Source organism: Microtus pennsylvanicus, chromosome 4, assembly GCF_037038515.1.
Source record: "Microtus pennsylvanicus isolate mMicPen1 chromosome 4, mMicPen1.hap1, whole genome shotgun sequence".
Classification (NCBI taxonomy): domain Eukaryota; kingdom Metazoa; phylum Chordata; class Mammalia; order Rodentia; family Cricetidae; genus Microtus; species Microtus pennsylvanicus.
This window is the reverse complement of record NC_134582.1, coordinates 110,296,660-110,313,751: the sequence shown is the minus strand read 5'-3', so window position 1 is coordinate 110,313,751 and position 17,092 is coordinate 110,296,660. Positions and strand designations below refer to the sequence as shown.

At 36.0% G+C, this 17,092-nt stretch overlaps 1 protein-coding gene across 4 annotated transcripts in view; it reads right to left on the bottom strand.

Annotated features, from left to right (window-relative positions):
• Nucleotides 1-17,092, bottom strand: part of Cdk13 (cyclin dependent kinase 13) — a 101,827-nt gene that overhangs the window by 12,962 nt on the left and 71,773 nt on the right. For all 4 annotated transcript variants that reach the window (XM_075970151.1, XM_075970153.1, XM_075970152.1 and 1 more), the window contains exons 8-9: nt 8,189-8,290; nt 8,016-8,093 (exon numbers count right to left, since the gene is read on the bottom strand). In XM_075970151.1, coding sequence (XP_075826266.1) covers nt 8,016-8,093; nt 8,189-8,290 — 180 coding nt within the window. The remainder of the gene's footprint in view (nt 1-8,015; nt 8,094-8,188; nt 8,291-17,092) is intronic.

The following is a 17,092-nucleotide window of genomic DNA, read 5'->3' as shown; positions in this document are numbered from 1 at the left end:
TGTGTCATCCTTTGTGTTCTGACTACATGGCTAGGTGGTTCTCTTGGTTCCTGGCACATGCATGCACATAAATAATACAGAGTATTCTGGAATAGAGAGATGAAGGGCACTTTCAACTCCTGATATTAAAGAAAATTTAAGTGAGAGAAAAGATGAAGATTTTTGGCTATAGTTCTAACTATAAATCACAGCCAGGTTATAGAGTATACTGGAATAGAGAGATGAAGGGCACTTTCAACTCCTGATATTAAAGAAAATTTAAGTGAGAGAAAAGATGAAGATTTTTGGCTATAGTTCTAACTATAAATCACAGCCAGGTGGGAGAGAGTAAGAGAAATATGTTACAGGCAGAGAAAAAAACACGTGCCTATTAACACACAAACACAAGCTAAAGAGTTTCAATAAGAGTTTTCTTATATGCACTATTGAAAAGTAAGTACTAAAGTTATCAAGAGCAGCACACAAGACCCCAAAATTCTTGATAGTCTAAACCTAAAAGCTTTACATTTCATTTCCATCCTGGCAATAATCTATTTAAGTCTCCCCCCCCCCCCCCCCGGCTATAAATAAGACTTTGTGTTTCCTATTGACAGCTTTCTCCCCACCCCCTCCACCAGAGACAAGGTTTCTTTGTAGTTCTGGAGACTATCCTGGAACTTGCTCTGTAGATCGGGCTGGTCTCAAACTCACAGAAATCCGCCTGCCTCTGCATCCTGAGTACTGGGATTAAAGATGGGCACTTGGTCTTTTTTTTTTTATTATTTTTAGCCCATTGTATTTTCTAAGCAGTTAATCTGGAAATATATAGGAAAGGTTCAAAATTGAAGCTTTACAGATTTACAAAACACACACATGCAGAGTTAACCAATTCTCAAACAGTGCTAAAATGATGATGATGGCACATTATTAGGCAATTTTGATATCTAGTTTTAACAGAAATGCTTTCAATTTAATCTCTTGGAAAGCTGGTAAATGTTAGTTTGAGAAACACAGAATATACATTGAAATATATTAACAAACACAGATAAAAGTTCCCACATAGCTACTATTAAGAACTATTCATTGAGCCAACTGTGGCGGTACACACTCCTTAATCTTTGCACTTGAGAGCCAGAAACAATAGATCTGATCTCTGAGTTCAGACAGACTGGTCTACTTAAACTATAGGCCAGCCAGTGATGAAAAGTAAGTTCCCACCCCATATATGTGTACTACAAATATAAATTTGGGGATTCCTATCCCTTGGACTCCAAGGTACTCTCAGTATGTAGCTATGACATACAAATATGCCATCGCCAAACATTGTGCATGCTGAGCATAGGTGTCACATTCCCATAATTCCAACATTTGGGAGCCAGTAATATTATCACAACCTTGAGACCAATCTGGTCTACAAAGTGATTCTAAGGCTAGCTGGAGTGAAATAGTGAGGCTATGTAATTGGCTCAAAAATTAAAAAAGGAATTTTTAAGCCAAATTACTGACTTGCTATCCTCTATATTACAGCCTATTGCCCACACACATTAACTTCTTTGCTTTTTAGAGTTCTCATGTACTTCCACTAATTCATATATATTATATGAATATATCAATTCAAGTAGTTTCGTTATTGTAATTTTGTTTGAATAAGCTGTGTTAAACTCTCATATTCTTAAAAAAGTCCTCTGGTTCTTTTCTTCTTAATGTCCCCAACGCCCTTCCTAATTATTTCCAAATTTATCCTCCCACAGATAGAAAAAACAAAAACAAGTGTTCAGTGTGAAAACCAGTGTTTGGAAATGCTGGCTATACTGTAAGGTAAGACAAAATGGGACTGGAGAGCTGGCTCAGCAGTTAAGTGCATGTACTGCTCCTGCAGAAGGCCAGATATTCCAATACCCTCTTTCTGGACTCCCTAGGCTCTGCATGTATATGATATACATCCATCCATATAAAATTTTAAAAAACAATGTTTTGGGTTTTTTTTTTCTTCAAATCAGTTTCACCATGTAATTCTGGCTGTCCTGAAATTCATGAAACAGGCCAGACTGACCTCAAAACCAGAGATCTGCTTGCTTCTACTTCTGGAGTGCTAGGACTAAACGTATGTGTCACTACACCCTGCTGGTATATACAATGAGTGAGAGGGACAATATAAAACGGGGCTGGAGAGATGGCTCAATGGTTAAGAGCATATGCTGTTCTTGTAGAGGACCCCATAACTGAAGGCTCACAACCACCTGAAACTCCAGTACCTTTGGCACTCTTGGAGAACTTACACACATGTGCACAAACCCACATACTTAAAAATAAAAATAAACACAAAAGAAAATAACATTTAAGAAAAGATAAACTGTCATTTTAAAAAGTCCTTTAAAGCCTAATAATCAAAATCAAACTATACCTTTCCAACAGTCATTTAAAACTATTTTAGTTTTTAATTATGCATATTGTATGGATCTGTGTATAAATTTGTGCATATAAATATGATGCCCTGTGGAAGTTAGAACAAAGTTTCATATCCCCTGGAACTGTTATTATAGGCAATTGTTAGCTGTTTGATGTGGGTGCTAGGAATCAAACTCAGATCCTAGGCAAGAACAGCAAATGCTCTTAACCACTGAGTCATCTTTCCAGATCCTTCTGCAACAGTTTCTAAAATCTTAAAATTTTAAGATTATGGTTTTTCAATATTACAGATGCACATACACTGGCGATTTTATTAGAAGGATGTCCACCCACCCCACTGTATTTTCTAGTTGGTATACATATTTAAAAGCTACTGTTTTCTTTTACAGATAAGTATATGATAAATATATTTTAATATATCATGAGGTTTTTTTGTTCTCACACAATTTTAGGCAATTACTAGAAGGCAATTTTTCTCTTCCCCCTTTTCTTCAATATTCTATCATTAGATATTATTATGGCTATTAGTGATATAATTTTTACTATATTTAATACTCCCTTATACTTAAAGAGCTTCCCCCCAGCAAATACTTATTCAAATCTATTAAATAAAGAGATTGTGCCATTTCTACTAAAATGACAAATTACAGCAAAAACATTTGTCCTAATATTTCCTTGTATTCTTGAGATGAATCTTATTTATGTTAATGCTATAAAACATTTTAATGTTTTTTTATTCGTTCTTTTAAAAGTTCCTACATGAATACAATGTATTTTTATCATAATAAAGTTCTTTTTTTTAAAGGATAGGTAGTTTTTGCTGCTATTGTTGTTTTTAATAATTTAGTTTTATTTTATGTGCAGGTGTCAGATCCCCTTCCCTGGAGTTATAGACCATTGTGAACTGACAATTGGGTGCTGGGAATCAAACCTGGGTCCTCCGGAAGAGGAACCAGTGGTCTTAACTGTTGAGCCATCTCTACAGCCCTCATGATAAAGTTCTTAATGAAAACCATAATACTGTTTGCTTTATCTCCTTCAGAAATCTCAAATATAGAAAATTTTAATGATGTCTTTATTAAATATTACTGCTGGTACATCCTATATAAAAAGTTCCAGAAGTCCCATTTCTTGCATGGATACAATGGTTAATTCAAAGCTCAATTTTTCCACTTATTAACTTGAAAGACACTGAATAAATTCACTTTCCTAAGATTTAGCTTTTTAAACTAAACAGAAGACACTGAACTATATAAGAAAGTTTAACTGAAATAATTCAGCCGAGAAGACTAGAGCAATGCTTCTTTTGAAAACTAGCTCCAGCATCCAACAAATCAGTACCAACAATTTAAAAAAAAGGGGGGGGGGGGTTTAGAGGGAATCATAGTAAAGGAAAATACACAATACGTAATTTAAGGATTTATTTTTTAGCCTGCCAAGGCTTCCTCTTTGAAGAAGATACATTGAATAGAACTCCCTATCACTAATTTGTACATATCATACCCACAACAGATCATTGGCATTTAGCTTTGGTCTCTATTTGTTGCATTTCTTTTAAGCATAAAAATTAAAAGCATTTTCAATATACTAGCATAATAATCCTTTTCTTTTTACTTTTCTTTCACATATGAAATTTTTGCTTATTGCTAACTAGTGAACAATGTTTTAAGGTTTCTGAGAAATACTGATTCTATGTTTAACTAAACTACATAAAACAACTTAAAAAAATTCAACATCCACCCACCTCTTGATATTCACATTTCTTAACTGAGTAGGATAAATATGTACCCTTACTAGAAAGTTCCAGGCTACTAACCCCATTCTTTTAGCATGCCATATCTTCAAGATAATATTTCCTGAGGAATATAGAAAATAAAAGTATGAAACAGAAAGTTGGGAAACTGTTATATAATAGTTTAAGGAACATTGTAACTAATGGTTTTATAAATACTTAACAAGAATTTACCACTAACATGCCCAAGCCTGGTTCTTCAACGTGATACTTCGATAGTGTTATTTTATATATTTAGGGCTTTCTAACGTATTTAAAATTATGCTTTGTGAATTAAATGATCTCATCGTTTTTATTTTCTTTATATCTGAAGTAATTTTATCTGTCAAAGTCTTCATTCACTGAATTTCTTTTCACATTCATAAGTTACAAAATTTACATGGTGCATATGTATAAATAATCCCAAAATGAAATCTTGGATTTATTCATAAAGTTCTACATTTTCTGTATTGTAGCTCACTAAGTATTTTTCATTCCCTGGTTTTATTTTGCTGTTCCAGTTTGTCACCTGCATGCTCACTTCATTGTTTCCATTCTTACTTATACAATATAGTCGTTGACTCGCTTAACAACAGGAATCTTAAGTGCACTGTCAGGCGATTCTCTCATCGTATAAATATCAGAAGGTGTACTTAAATCTACTTCGTAAAGGCCAATCACTTGATGTGGCTTCTTGGTACAATCAAAAGAGGCAGTTATTTTAGGTTGCAGCCAGTTACATGGCATGTTGTTTTTACAATAAACTTATTTTTTTAAGAACAAGTACACATGAGAACAGCAAGTACAATGCACTGAATAAATAAAGCAGTAGTGGTTTATTACCATTAGTAAGTATTGTGTACTTAATGATTGTGGTAGTTTGAACATAACTGGCCCCATAAGCTCAGAGAGAGTGGCACTATTAGGAGGTGTGGTCTGTTGGCAGAAGTGGGGTTAGGCCTTGAGGTCTCCTGTGCTCAAGTTATACTTAGTTCAGTTCACATCTGTCTGTTAGTTCCTGCTGTCTGCGGATCAAAGATGTGGAACTCTCAGCTCCTTCTCAGCACCATGTCTGCCTGCATGCTGCCATATCTCCTCATGATGATAATGTCCTGAACCTCTGACTTGCAAGCCACCCAATTAAAGGATTTTCTTTATAAGAGTTGTTGTGGTCGTGGTGTCTTCACAGCAACAGAAACCCTATATATGACTGTATGTACTATGCTTACAAATGACTAACACAGTAGAGTGGGCATCCCAAACTGTAAGCCATCTGTGCAACACCATGTTAAAAATAACTCTGATAGCATTGGTTGGTAGCAATTTTCAGCTTTATTGGATCACCACTGTCCATACAATTTGTGGTTGACCAAAGGTCAGTAAACAGCACACAATTGCATTGACGGCCATGATTTTCTCCTAAGAAAATATTTAAACCATGACATTTTTATGTTTGATGTACATAATTTGATTTGTCAATGTATGTCTCAGCAGGCATGTCCATGTGTAGTGGCAGATGTCTGGAGAGGATAGCTTTCCGAAATTAGTTCTCTCCTTCCATCATATTGGTCCTCTGGTTCAAACTCAGGTCACTAGGCTTTGTGGCAAGTGTCTTTTCTTTACCCATTAAACCACCTCCCCACACCTACTGCTCTTTTTTTTTTTATTTGAGCCACCATCTGTGATTCTTTTTTTTATTGAAAAAAAAATTTCCGCCTCCTCCCAGCCTCCCATTTCCCTCCCCTTCCCCCACTCCTCTCCCCCTCCCTCTCCAGTCTGAAGAGCAGTCAGGGTTCCCTGCCCTGTGGAAAGTCCGAAGTCCTCCCCCCTCCGTCCAAGTCTAAGAAGGTGAACATCCAAACTGGCTAGGCTCCCACAAAGCTAGAACATGAAGTAGGATCAAAACCCCGTGCCATTGACCTTGGCTTCTCATCAGCCCTCATTGTTCGCCACGTCCAGAGAGTCCGGTTTTATCCCCTGCTTTTTCAGTCACAGTCCAGCTCTTTTTAAAATATGTATTTCTTTCATTTTTGCATTCTAACTTTGTTCTATTTTATTTGAATATATTCTACTTAATTCTTTGGTAATTCTCACTTTTGGTGTATCCGAATGTTTAACTAATGCTTATAAAAGTTTATATAAAAAGCACTGAAAAGTATACTTGGAGCAACACTTCCTCTTGATTCTAGTTCATTTGTCTATCTAACAAAAAGTAAAGATAAAAGTGTGATGTGTTCCTGGTAAACTCTGTACCTGCTTTGGTTTGTAAGTTCCTTAAATTTCATGTGTTAAAAACTTAACCCCAAAGTCCAATGTTAATGGAATTTGATAAATACTGTGGGGTGGGAAAGTCAGTAGGACTCATTAGTGAGTTACTGCAGGGCCATCTCTATTAATAAAAACTAGCCTCTGCTTAGCTTTGTCTGTCTCTCCCTGTGTCATCTTAGGGCTTTGCAGAGTTTGCTATTAATAAAAGGACCTTGCCATCCATAGCTTCTCAATCCTGAACTGCCTTGAGAATCATAAGCTGAATTTCTATTCAGTATGTATTATCTAGCCTATGGCATTCGGGTAGTAACAAAAGGAAACAGGTTGACACACCCCTTTATCTTAATCATTTCATTAAAAGTTCCATGTATGGACACTGGTGGGACATGTGCTTCAATGAGGCTGCCCAGGAATTGAAGCAGTGCTAGTTTTGACAAGGGTACTTTTGCCTATAGTGGGTTCATTATCCCCAGAGAGAAGAGGCTCTAACATACCTTTTTGTTTCTATTCTGTGCTCTATAGCAGCAGAAGAAAAAAATAATCTGATTTAATCCCTGAAAAGAACAATATTAAAGTTTGGGGGGGGGGTATCTTTTTTTCTTTTGAGGGGAGAATTGAGAAGTAGCTAAACTCTAACCCTGTAATGAATTTCTCCAAAGGCAGAATATCCATTCTCCAGACCTTCTCCTTTGATTAAAGTATTTTCTTTCTAGATGATATCTTTCAAATTTTTAAGATGAAGTTGGGAGTCCTTCTCTGGTTATTTATTGTCTGTTGCTTTATATTTGTTAGAAAAGAGAAATGCTGTAAATTCGTGTCTCCTTTAAAATTCTCTATCAAAACACCTCATTCTCACTGATACTTTCATGCACATCTCCAAAGTTCTAAATTTACACTGTTATAAAGAAAACCAAACTCTTTTAAAAAATAAAAGAATTTAAAACTTGGTGAGATACTTTATACCTGTAATTTCAGCACTAAAGAAGCTAAGGCAAGAGAACTTCTAAGAGTTCAAGGTCAGCCTGAGCTACATAGTAAGCTCAAAGCCAGCCTGCCATAGAATGTAAAAATCTCTTCTTCATAGGAAAAGAAAAAGACAAAACAATTCTCGTAAAAAGCAATATAAACAGAAAGTTGACTAATGTGTATGAGTTAACTGCTTGTGAGTTATATCCTGACAGCCTACAAAAAAATGACATACGTTGGTATGTACACACATAGATTCGGGTATGCACACAGACACAGGTAAATGTAAACTTACCATGTGTACACAGAATGAAGTATTTATTCTCCTACCTCACATTACTCTTCCTTCTCAGTCCTATGAGGGACTAAGTGCTGTGATTTAATCCATCTCTTCATCACAAAAACACCATAACAAAGACAGGAACAAACAAAAACATCTTTAAAATCCCTAGTTTTACCGGAACCAGTATCAGAGGGCTCACACTCTAGTTTGACCTCCTTTTAGTAGTCACTAGACTTCAAGAAAACCATGCTGCTCGCCTGAAGAGACAAGCCTGAAATGAGTTCAATACTCTGTGGAGCATGACGTCATCCATGCCCAAAGCTGTCACCAGCTGCTTACCTTATTAGCTCCAGCTGTGCGAGTTCCTGATTTGCTTGAAATATAGGCTTTTTAGTGAAGAGTTCACCAAGGATACATCTAGTAGAGAAAAGTAGAGCTGTCATTATTAAATTTTCTCATCTGAACTCACTATAAAACTTTTTTAGTACCATAAGCCAATGTTCCTATCTTACCCACAGCTCCATACATCAATAGCTGGTGTATATCGTTCTTCTCCCAAGAGCAGTTCAGGTGGACGGTACCATAACGTAATGACCTTGTTAGTATACGGGCGACTAAAAAACAAAACAAAACATACACACACAGATAGCACTCTTTAAAGTTAGCATTTGTAGTAAGAGATTCTCTTAAAAAATACTATTTTGAATAGTCAAAGCAATCGTACAATTAGAATTAAAACTAAGATTTTTTTAAATTTATTTATTTATTTATTAAAGATTTCTGTCTCTTCCCCGCCACCACCTCCCATTTCCCTCCCCCTCCCCCAATCAAGTCCCCCTCCCTCCTCGGCCCGAAGAGCAATCAGGGTTCCCTGCCCTGTGGGAAGTCCACGGACCACCCACCTCCATCCAGGTCTAGTAAGGTGAGCATCCAAACTGCCTAGGCTCCCACAAAACCAGTACGTGCAGTAGGATCAAGAACCCATTGCCACTGTATTAAAACTAAGATTTTTAATACACAACCAAACACATGGACAGTAAGCAGAAATTTCCTCAACACAAGGAATAAGCAGTTAGCTATTAACTGTAATTTGGTCAAAAAGAAGTCACTCATCAACTCAACTGCTGAGCAATTATTTTCCTTTTCATAAAAGCTCTTTAAATGATTAATTCATAAAGGAATGGGTTCACAAACCTAGCATAGGACTAACATAACAAAATGTAGTCCAAATTCAAGTTCAGATTATCTAACAAAAGACTGTTTTTGTTTTGGGTCTGAGGATTGAATCCAAGACCTCTCAAGTGCTAGCCAAGTGTTCTACCCAAGTCCCTAACAGAAATATGCTCTTTATTTGTTGATGAGATAGGGGCTCACTGTACAGACTAGGCTGACCTTGAACTCATAGATTTTCTTGCCTCCTCTGTGTGGTAGGATTCAATGTGGGCACCACCACAGTTGGCCCCTAGCAAAAGTTTTTAACTAGCTCTATCATGGAAAGTATTTCACACATTTGGATGCACTCTAGTTTGTGAAAATAAAGTAGATAGTGATTACAAAATATTGACTAGTTATGGTCTAGTCTACACAGAACCACAATCTATAACTATGGTGCTTCCATCACAAAACTAAAAAGAGAATATACATATACATACATACATACACACACACACACACTCACTCTCTGAGATAATTAAATCTAGCTAAGTTATATAAATGCAGCAGCAAAGGATTTCTAAACATCGGACAATAGTCACATTCTACATGATTTATATGAAGTTGATCCTAAAAAATAAGAACCTACAGTTAAAATAAAGACATCAAAATAACTACCCCTTTAGAGGAGTCATAAACCTTATTCCAAATAACAAGGACTACACGAACAGACAGTGAGCTCCCTAGGATGACTGACTGTATTCCATGCCTGTCTATTTCCCTGAGATGGGTTGGATCAGATTCATTTGAAAAAAAGAAAAACGTGTACACAATTTATTTCAGCAGCAATTTCTTAATTTAGCAATCATGGGTCTTAAATTTCTGAAAGCCTAAGACCCATCTGAGTTCGCCTCTGCCACAACTTAGACAAATTTCTCTGAAGTAATCTGTGCACTAATACTTAAGTTATCAATTTGGGCAATACAATGTTCCCAAAGCCAAAAAAAACTTCTGCTGAAATTGACATTTCAAACTGAAAATTAACACGAGTCTAAGTTTTTTGGTTTGGTTTAGTTTTATTTTCTGGCAAGTCTCACCATCTAGCCCTAGCTGCTCTGGGATTTGCTTTGTAGGAAGATGGCTTGAGTTTCCAGTAACTTTCCTACCTCTGACCCCCAAGAGCTGGGAGTCAGACATGTACCACCATATCTTGCTAAAATGCCTACGAAGCAAATGAAAATTGGCTATATTTTCCTTAGTAACTTTTTTTTGCTTATTTCTAGCATCAATAATCTTCATATAATATAAAGTATTTTAAATCCTAGCTGCTCTAATAAAGCTAGACTTAGTCATTCTTATTTAAACATAATTCCTTTTAAATTTGAAATTCCGCCCCCATTTTCTTACTGACCATTTTTTGATGCACAGCAAAAGATCTGAGAGCATAAGGTCTAAACTCTACTCTCAATAGTCATCTAGACATGATTCTACTGTCTTTAAAGCCCTATATTTTCTATCTTCACTCAAGAGTGTAAAAGCTCATTCACAAACACAAAGCCCAGGAAAATATGGGGTACAATGGAGCATAAGGTGGCATGTGAATGAGCTGGCTGGAGGAGAAAAAAAGCTTGGAAACATAGGAGGACTAGCTTTTACATTGTTTCAAGGGTCTATACAACTTCTATGCTGCTAAGATTGAAACTAGGCTAACTACTCTCAAAGAAATACTTAAATTAATATAAATCTAATATTTTAAATTTAAAAAATATGAATGCTTAGAGAAACTTTAACTATTCTAGTGATGTTTTATTTAAACAAAGTATTCAAAATAAAAAATTAGCATATATGCCATATATCAAATCCTATGCAATTTATTACATAGTCACTTTTAGCTTTAAGTTTGGCTAACTGCCTTTATCAAATTCAGAATAGTAATTTTCAAAATGATTAAACACAAAACAACACAAAGTACAGTTCTAAGTGTAATACAAAGTATTTAATGTACAGTTAATTGTTTTCTAAGTATTTTTAAAATGTTAGTTTTTATCAAATACCCTCTGCTCATTTAGTAACACATTTCAATGCTTTACTTCTATACAATCTTAGGAATTTCAGAGTTTGGGGGAGGGGTGTTCAGGGGAATAGATTCAGTTGTGGTGTTCCCTATTTTAAATAAAAGTTTGACAAGATCATTCTATGAAATTCAAAAACATTCATGTAAAAGGACACACCTAAGCAAGATTAAATATAATAAAATCTCTAGTGATTTCTTTCATTGTATAATTGGTAGTATTTTTGAGACAAGAAGGAAAGCCTTCAGGTAACTACTCAGGAGAAATCTGGGTCATTCTGTCAATACCTACCTAGCTGCTGCAGGGAGATGACCCAGGGGGTTTCTTTGCTGTTGTAGGTGAGGAATGGACATGGCCTCCCCAAGTAGCCCTCAGGTAAACCTCAAACCTAAAACTTCCTGTCTTAGCCTCCTAGGTGCCAAGGTGACAGACAGTATGCCATCATACCTAGACAGGAACCATTAACAAACTCATCTTAAATACATTGTTTTAAACGATTTCAACAGTTATAACCTAAGTCTGAGTCACAACTACTATGTCAACAGCATAGTCATGGGTGTCCTCACCTCTAAAATACCCTTGCCTATCATCTTTTTAAAAACATAAAACCAGGTCATATCCCACTGCAAATAAATAAAATTTATCTTATTTCTGTGGCCCCACAGAACTTCAGACTCTTCAAACACCAGGGTGTTCCCCAGGAGCTGAGCTTCTCTTACTGGAATATTCTTTTCATGGGTCTTCATTAAATTTTCTTTCTTCATCCCAGATCTTAGTTCCAATTTACGTCTTCAAAGACAGCTATGCTAACTGTCCCATCAAAAATTCCTTCAGATACTGTCACATGGCCAGAATCTTATCGTCATCATTTTATTTGAGCTGTAGCTCAATTTAAATCCTTAATTTCTCTGAATACCATGTAAAAGAAACAGGGATTTAGTCTGTCTTTTATAGTTCCAATGCCTAGTCCTTGGATACTTATTCTATCACACTCTGTCCAAGTAAGAACCTGTGTATACTTTTAACTGACTGGCATGCTGTAACTACTTAACAGTAAGTACAAACTTTTTTCTCATGCCCTTTCTTTTATCTTTATACTTCTTGATACTTTCACATTCCTTTTTACCTTGTAAAGAAATAGTTTCAATTCCTGTAACAATGCTATACATTGAAAAACTCATTTTTCCCAATAGAGGGTGTCTTCATACTAAGACCACTTGTCTACTTTGAAATGTTCAAGTTTTTAAGTACCTACATCATAGCTTTCAAAAGTGAATTTGCTACCTTCTACTGAAAATTGCTTTACTCTTCCTGTCTCCACAAACAGCAGCACTTGGCGGTAGAGAAGAGCAGCCATCCTCTAGGACGTGTTCTTTTCTTCTACAGAAGCTGCCCTGCTCTAGACACTATACTTCAAATCCTCACTGCAATGAGTTGTGGCCATGCAACCAAGTGCATGCCACTGGAGCAGGAATACACAGCTAAGAGCTTTTCCAATCATGTATCTCGATACCACCCCCTTCTTTTCATATTTCTGGTAATAGCCTTAGAAGGTATGTGTAAAAGACGGCAAATCTTCCAGCCAGGTTTTCTGGTTGATTATATGAAACAGTCGCCCTTTGAACTGGTTAAGTATTAATGGTGCAATGAGGTAAGCAACAATCATATAACACTATTAAGTGAGAAATTATAATACTTTGAGCCATTATTAAATTTTTTTACAATAGCTTTGCCTCTCCTAAATGTAAATGTATTCAGCTATTTAAACAGAAACCTTATAGGGAGAAGTGGAGACAGATTTTTCAACAGGTAGTGGGCTCTAACTATTCTCCAGTAAAGACCCTTATTACGCAATTCACCTCTTTCTAAAACATAGTCCTCTGCCTAGTTCTAGCCATAATAATTTTTATCAAAATTTAGTGCAATAGCTTTCTAATCAAATTTTTTTTGCTTCCAGATTTTCAAGGATAATTCATTTTCCAAAACACAGTCAAAACGATAGTCTTAAAACGTAAGATTATTGCACATTGCTTCTAGTGTCCTTTGTCTAGTGCACAAGGTAAAAAAAAAATCCTTTATTACTAGGAGTTCTTGCTAATAAACCACACTGAATCTTTAGTTCTCTGAAATGGCTGAGCAAATGTACATTTTTTAGAGTAGGGAGATAGAAGCCAAATTGGAAAAAAAGCAAAGAAAAAAAACCCACAAAAAAACAAAACAAAGAAAAAACTTTGAAAAAGTGAATGCTGCTTAAATGCTTTGAACTCCTTTAACATTCCTAAAATCTCAGAAGTCAGCAGCTGGAAACAGGAGGACTTTCAGTTTAAGGCCAGCTTGGGATAACAGTAAAAAAAGTAGGTTGGTGTTCTAGTTCCTGGACCCCTGCCATACCCCATTTTTCATTTTACTATTAAGTGGGGGGGGGGTGAGGGAGGGGAGAGGAACACACACTGAGAAAGTATGCAGACAGAAGGACTTTAATCATAAAAGCAAATTTCAACTTAGGAAGAGTTAGGAGACCACTAAAGCCAATCTCACGAACCACATCACTCAATAGTTTATATAGTATTACCAAAAAAAAGTTCCATGTTATGAGTAGGTTGTTGTATTTATAAAGGTAAAGCTCAAAGTAAATGAGACTGATATTATGTTTAGAAGTAAAAAGAATTTAAATCTCAAGAAACTGTGAGAATTGTAATCTGAAGAGATAATCCAAATGCACAAATAGCTGAAAATCAGGAATCCTCAAAAACTAGCCTTTCCAACTTGGTCTTCCTGTTCTAGGTACCTAATGTCAACATCCTAAAGAAAAAAGACCTTATTTACACCATAGGAAAAATTAAAAAGACACCTGACAACACATACATATTTTTCTTCATGGATTACAAAAACTATAATACTTCTGAAAAGAGTTAATCCTATCTTTTTACAAAAATCAGATATTAAAGATATAGCACTGAAAAAAATAATTTGATTGTACGCATTTAATCACTTAGGAAAAGGGACAGACTGAGAATATGAATCATTTTAATTTATTTCCATACTTAAAGTTCCAAGCAATAACTTCTATAATCAGACAGACACACTAACTCCTTCTGTCATTAAATTAGAACAGTGAATTCAAAAAGCTGCTATTTACAGGTGGCAAAACTAAACTTTATAAATACTTCAGAAATAAGGGTCTAAAGTCAGTTTACTCTCAATTGCGCTTTCTATTACATATATTCTCGAGAAAACACTACCAATTTTAGGTTTGATTTACAGTGCTAGGAATTAACCCCAGTACCTTGAGCATGCTGGGCAAGTACTTTACTACCAAAGCAATCTCTGGCCTCCATTACCAGCTTTTGAAAAGGCAGCTGACATTATCATTTTATCATTAAGGAAAGAAATATCTGGATAGGCTGATAACAACACCAGCCCCCCCCCCCAAAAAAAACCCCACAAAAAACCTTTTTATTAAAAAAAAACCTTAATTATCAAAATAGCTAGGGGTTTTTGGTTTTGTTTCCACTTTTTAGCTTTCTAGTTTGGTATTTAAGGGAGCTCTGAAGCGATCCAAGTATAACAGAACTGAGCATGACTATGGTGGTAAAAAATGAATATCTATAATTTGCTAATCCACTTCTTAAAAACGTGTATATGACTGAAGAGTTGGGAGGACAAAGCCAGTTAAATTCAGCAAATCTGGGACTGAAGATGGCTCAATGATTAAGAGCACTGGCTACACTCTTCAGAGAACCCAGGTCTAATTCCCAGCACCCATATGGCAGTTCCACATTGCCTTAAAAAAAAAAAAAATCTTTAACTCCAACTCAAGGGTATCCAAGTCTTCTTTCTAACCACCTTGAGTACTGCACACACATGGTGCATATACATACATGCATACAAAATACTCATTCAAATAAATTCAGCAAACTCTTTGCTATAAAACAGCTACAAAAATTGTTGCTGGCCTAATGGTACCCTTTAAAGCACCTTGTGAGGCTCCTAGTGCTCTCTACCTGAAAGGTACTTTCACAATATCAAGGTATGATGCAGGGGCTTAACCAGAAAATACTATAGAGAATACGGTTTCTGTCAAAAACTCCAGATTTACTTCCTAGCTCTATTGGGAACTGGCTGGCAGTGTGACAAAAGTCTTGTGTTTGACTTGTGAAAAATAAAGACACTTATACTACTCATCGGTGAAGACTTTACAAATAATGATTGCGAAGCTAGCTACTTCAAAATAAATCAACATATAAAGATTTTCCTTTTTTTTCTTTCTTTAAACAATTCAAATTGAATTAGGGTTAATTAGTGCATTAAGCATTAACGGGTGCTCACTCTGCTTTGCTGCATCCCACCCTTGAATTCATTAAAGTCTTCAAATAAAGATCAGAGAATAGATATAGAAATTATTAAAAGAGCACTCAAAATTCCTGCAATGACTACTGCTAAGAATGCAAGTGTTGAAGGATCTTTGATAGTTCAGAAAATTCTGTAGCCAGGCGGTGGTGGCGCATGCCTTTAATCCCAGCACTCGGGAGGCAGAGGCAGGCGGATCTCTGTGAGTTCGAGGCCAGCCTGGTCTACAAGAGCTAGTTCCAGGACAGGAACCAAAAAGCTACTGAGAATCCCTGTCTCAAAAATCCAAAAAGAAAAAGAAAAAAAGATAACTCTGTAGAATTCCTCAGAAGTTGGTTATGATGCTATGCTCCGAGATTTTGTAGAAAAAGGAATCATTGATCCAGCATAGTAAGAACTGCATTACTGGGGGCTGCTGGGGTGGCCTCCTTGCTAACTACAGCAGAAGTTGCAGTGACTGAAATTCTGAAAGAAAAGGACTCAGGAATAGGTGCAATGGGGGAATGTGAGGGAGAATGTGAGGTGGCATGTTCTAATTCCTAGAATAACCCTTTACCCTTATCAATGAACTGTGACAGGAAGTTCAAGGGCCAGGTTCCTCACTGATATCTTCAGAGAAGTCACCTAAAGAAAATGACTGAAGAGAAGTCTGGCTGGTCACTATTAGTTCCTGGTTTCCATTGACAATATATAATGGTTTACTGCTGTCGTTGTCCATGCCTACAAAGAATTTATTTTGTATTTTTGAATAAAGACATTTGTACATTCTGAATTAAACACTTAAATATCAAAGTTTTCAAAATAAAATGAGAATTACAATTGCATATAAAATAAAAACAATTTCTGTAGATCCACAAAAACATTTCAGAACACAGTGTATTTAGGGAATTTAAGTTCAACAATGCTACTATGGGGGCGTGGCTGGAAAAGGCAGTGTCTAGTAATGGGAGAAGAGAATAAATGAAACAAAGAAACTAAAGGCAGGGAACATTCTTTAGAGGGATATGTATGGTTGATAATATATATGCATATACACAGACACACATATGACACAAATGTCTGTGGAAACAAATGGATAAAGAAAAGTAGTATCTTGTTTTTCTGGCACGGTAGACAGGGCTTAATTGAAGATATGCAGATCATGTAGGTGGAGACGTGCAGCAAATGCATGATAACACACACAAAAAGTTAACAATGGAAATTTAGGTTTGTAGTGAGAACATGGATGAGATTTCCAAAGAGGTGGTGGGAATAAGACAATAGAAAAATGCTAGAAAATTTAATTGCCTTTCCTATTTTACATAATCAAAACAGAGAGTATATGAGAAAAAAAAAGAGCTACAAATTTTGATTTTACAATGACATCATTGACCTGAGTAAGGTTTCCATCTCTGAAGACTGCTGAGGTACACTATTCATTGTCATGTATATTTGTCTGGGGTAGTCTTTCTCTTGTCTTACTGTTATGTTTGGTTTCCAGCCTCCCATAAGACCCTCAGCATTACCTGGAAACCCCAGAGTTCCCTTCTCCCAAAACACACTCCATGTTTTAAAGTATAAGAAATAAAGCATTGTTTCCATCTTGAAAATGACAATTATAAACTTAGGGACAATGAGCCATCCTTAAAGTCCCTAAACAAGTGGCAAGGCAGGAATAGCCACTAGATGGCAACAAGGCTTTTAACTCACTCTGCCTGAGGATGGGTTAGCAAGTGTTAAAACCCTTTCCCCTCTTCCTCTTCTCAATGAGATTACAAAGAAATGCAGCAGACTTTGAGTACTATTTAAGGAAGTTTTATTTTGATAATGGCAACTTTTGGAAACGTAACAGGTATGTATATT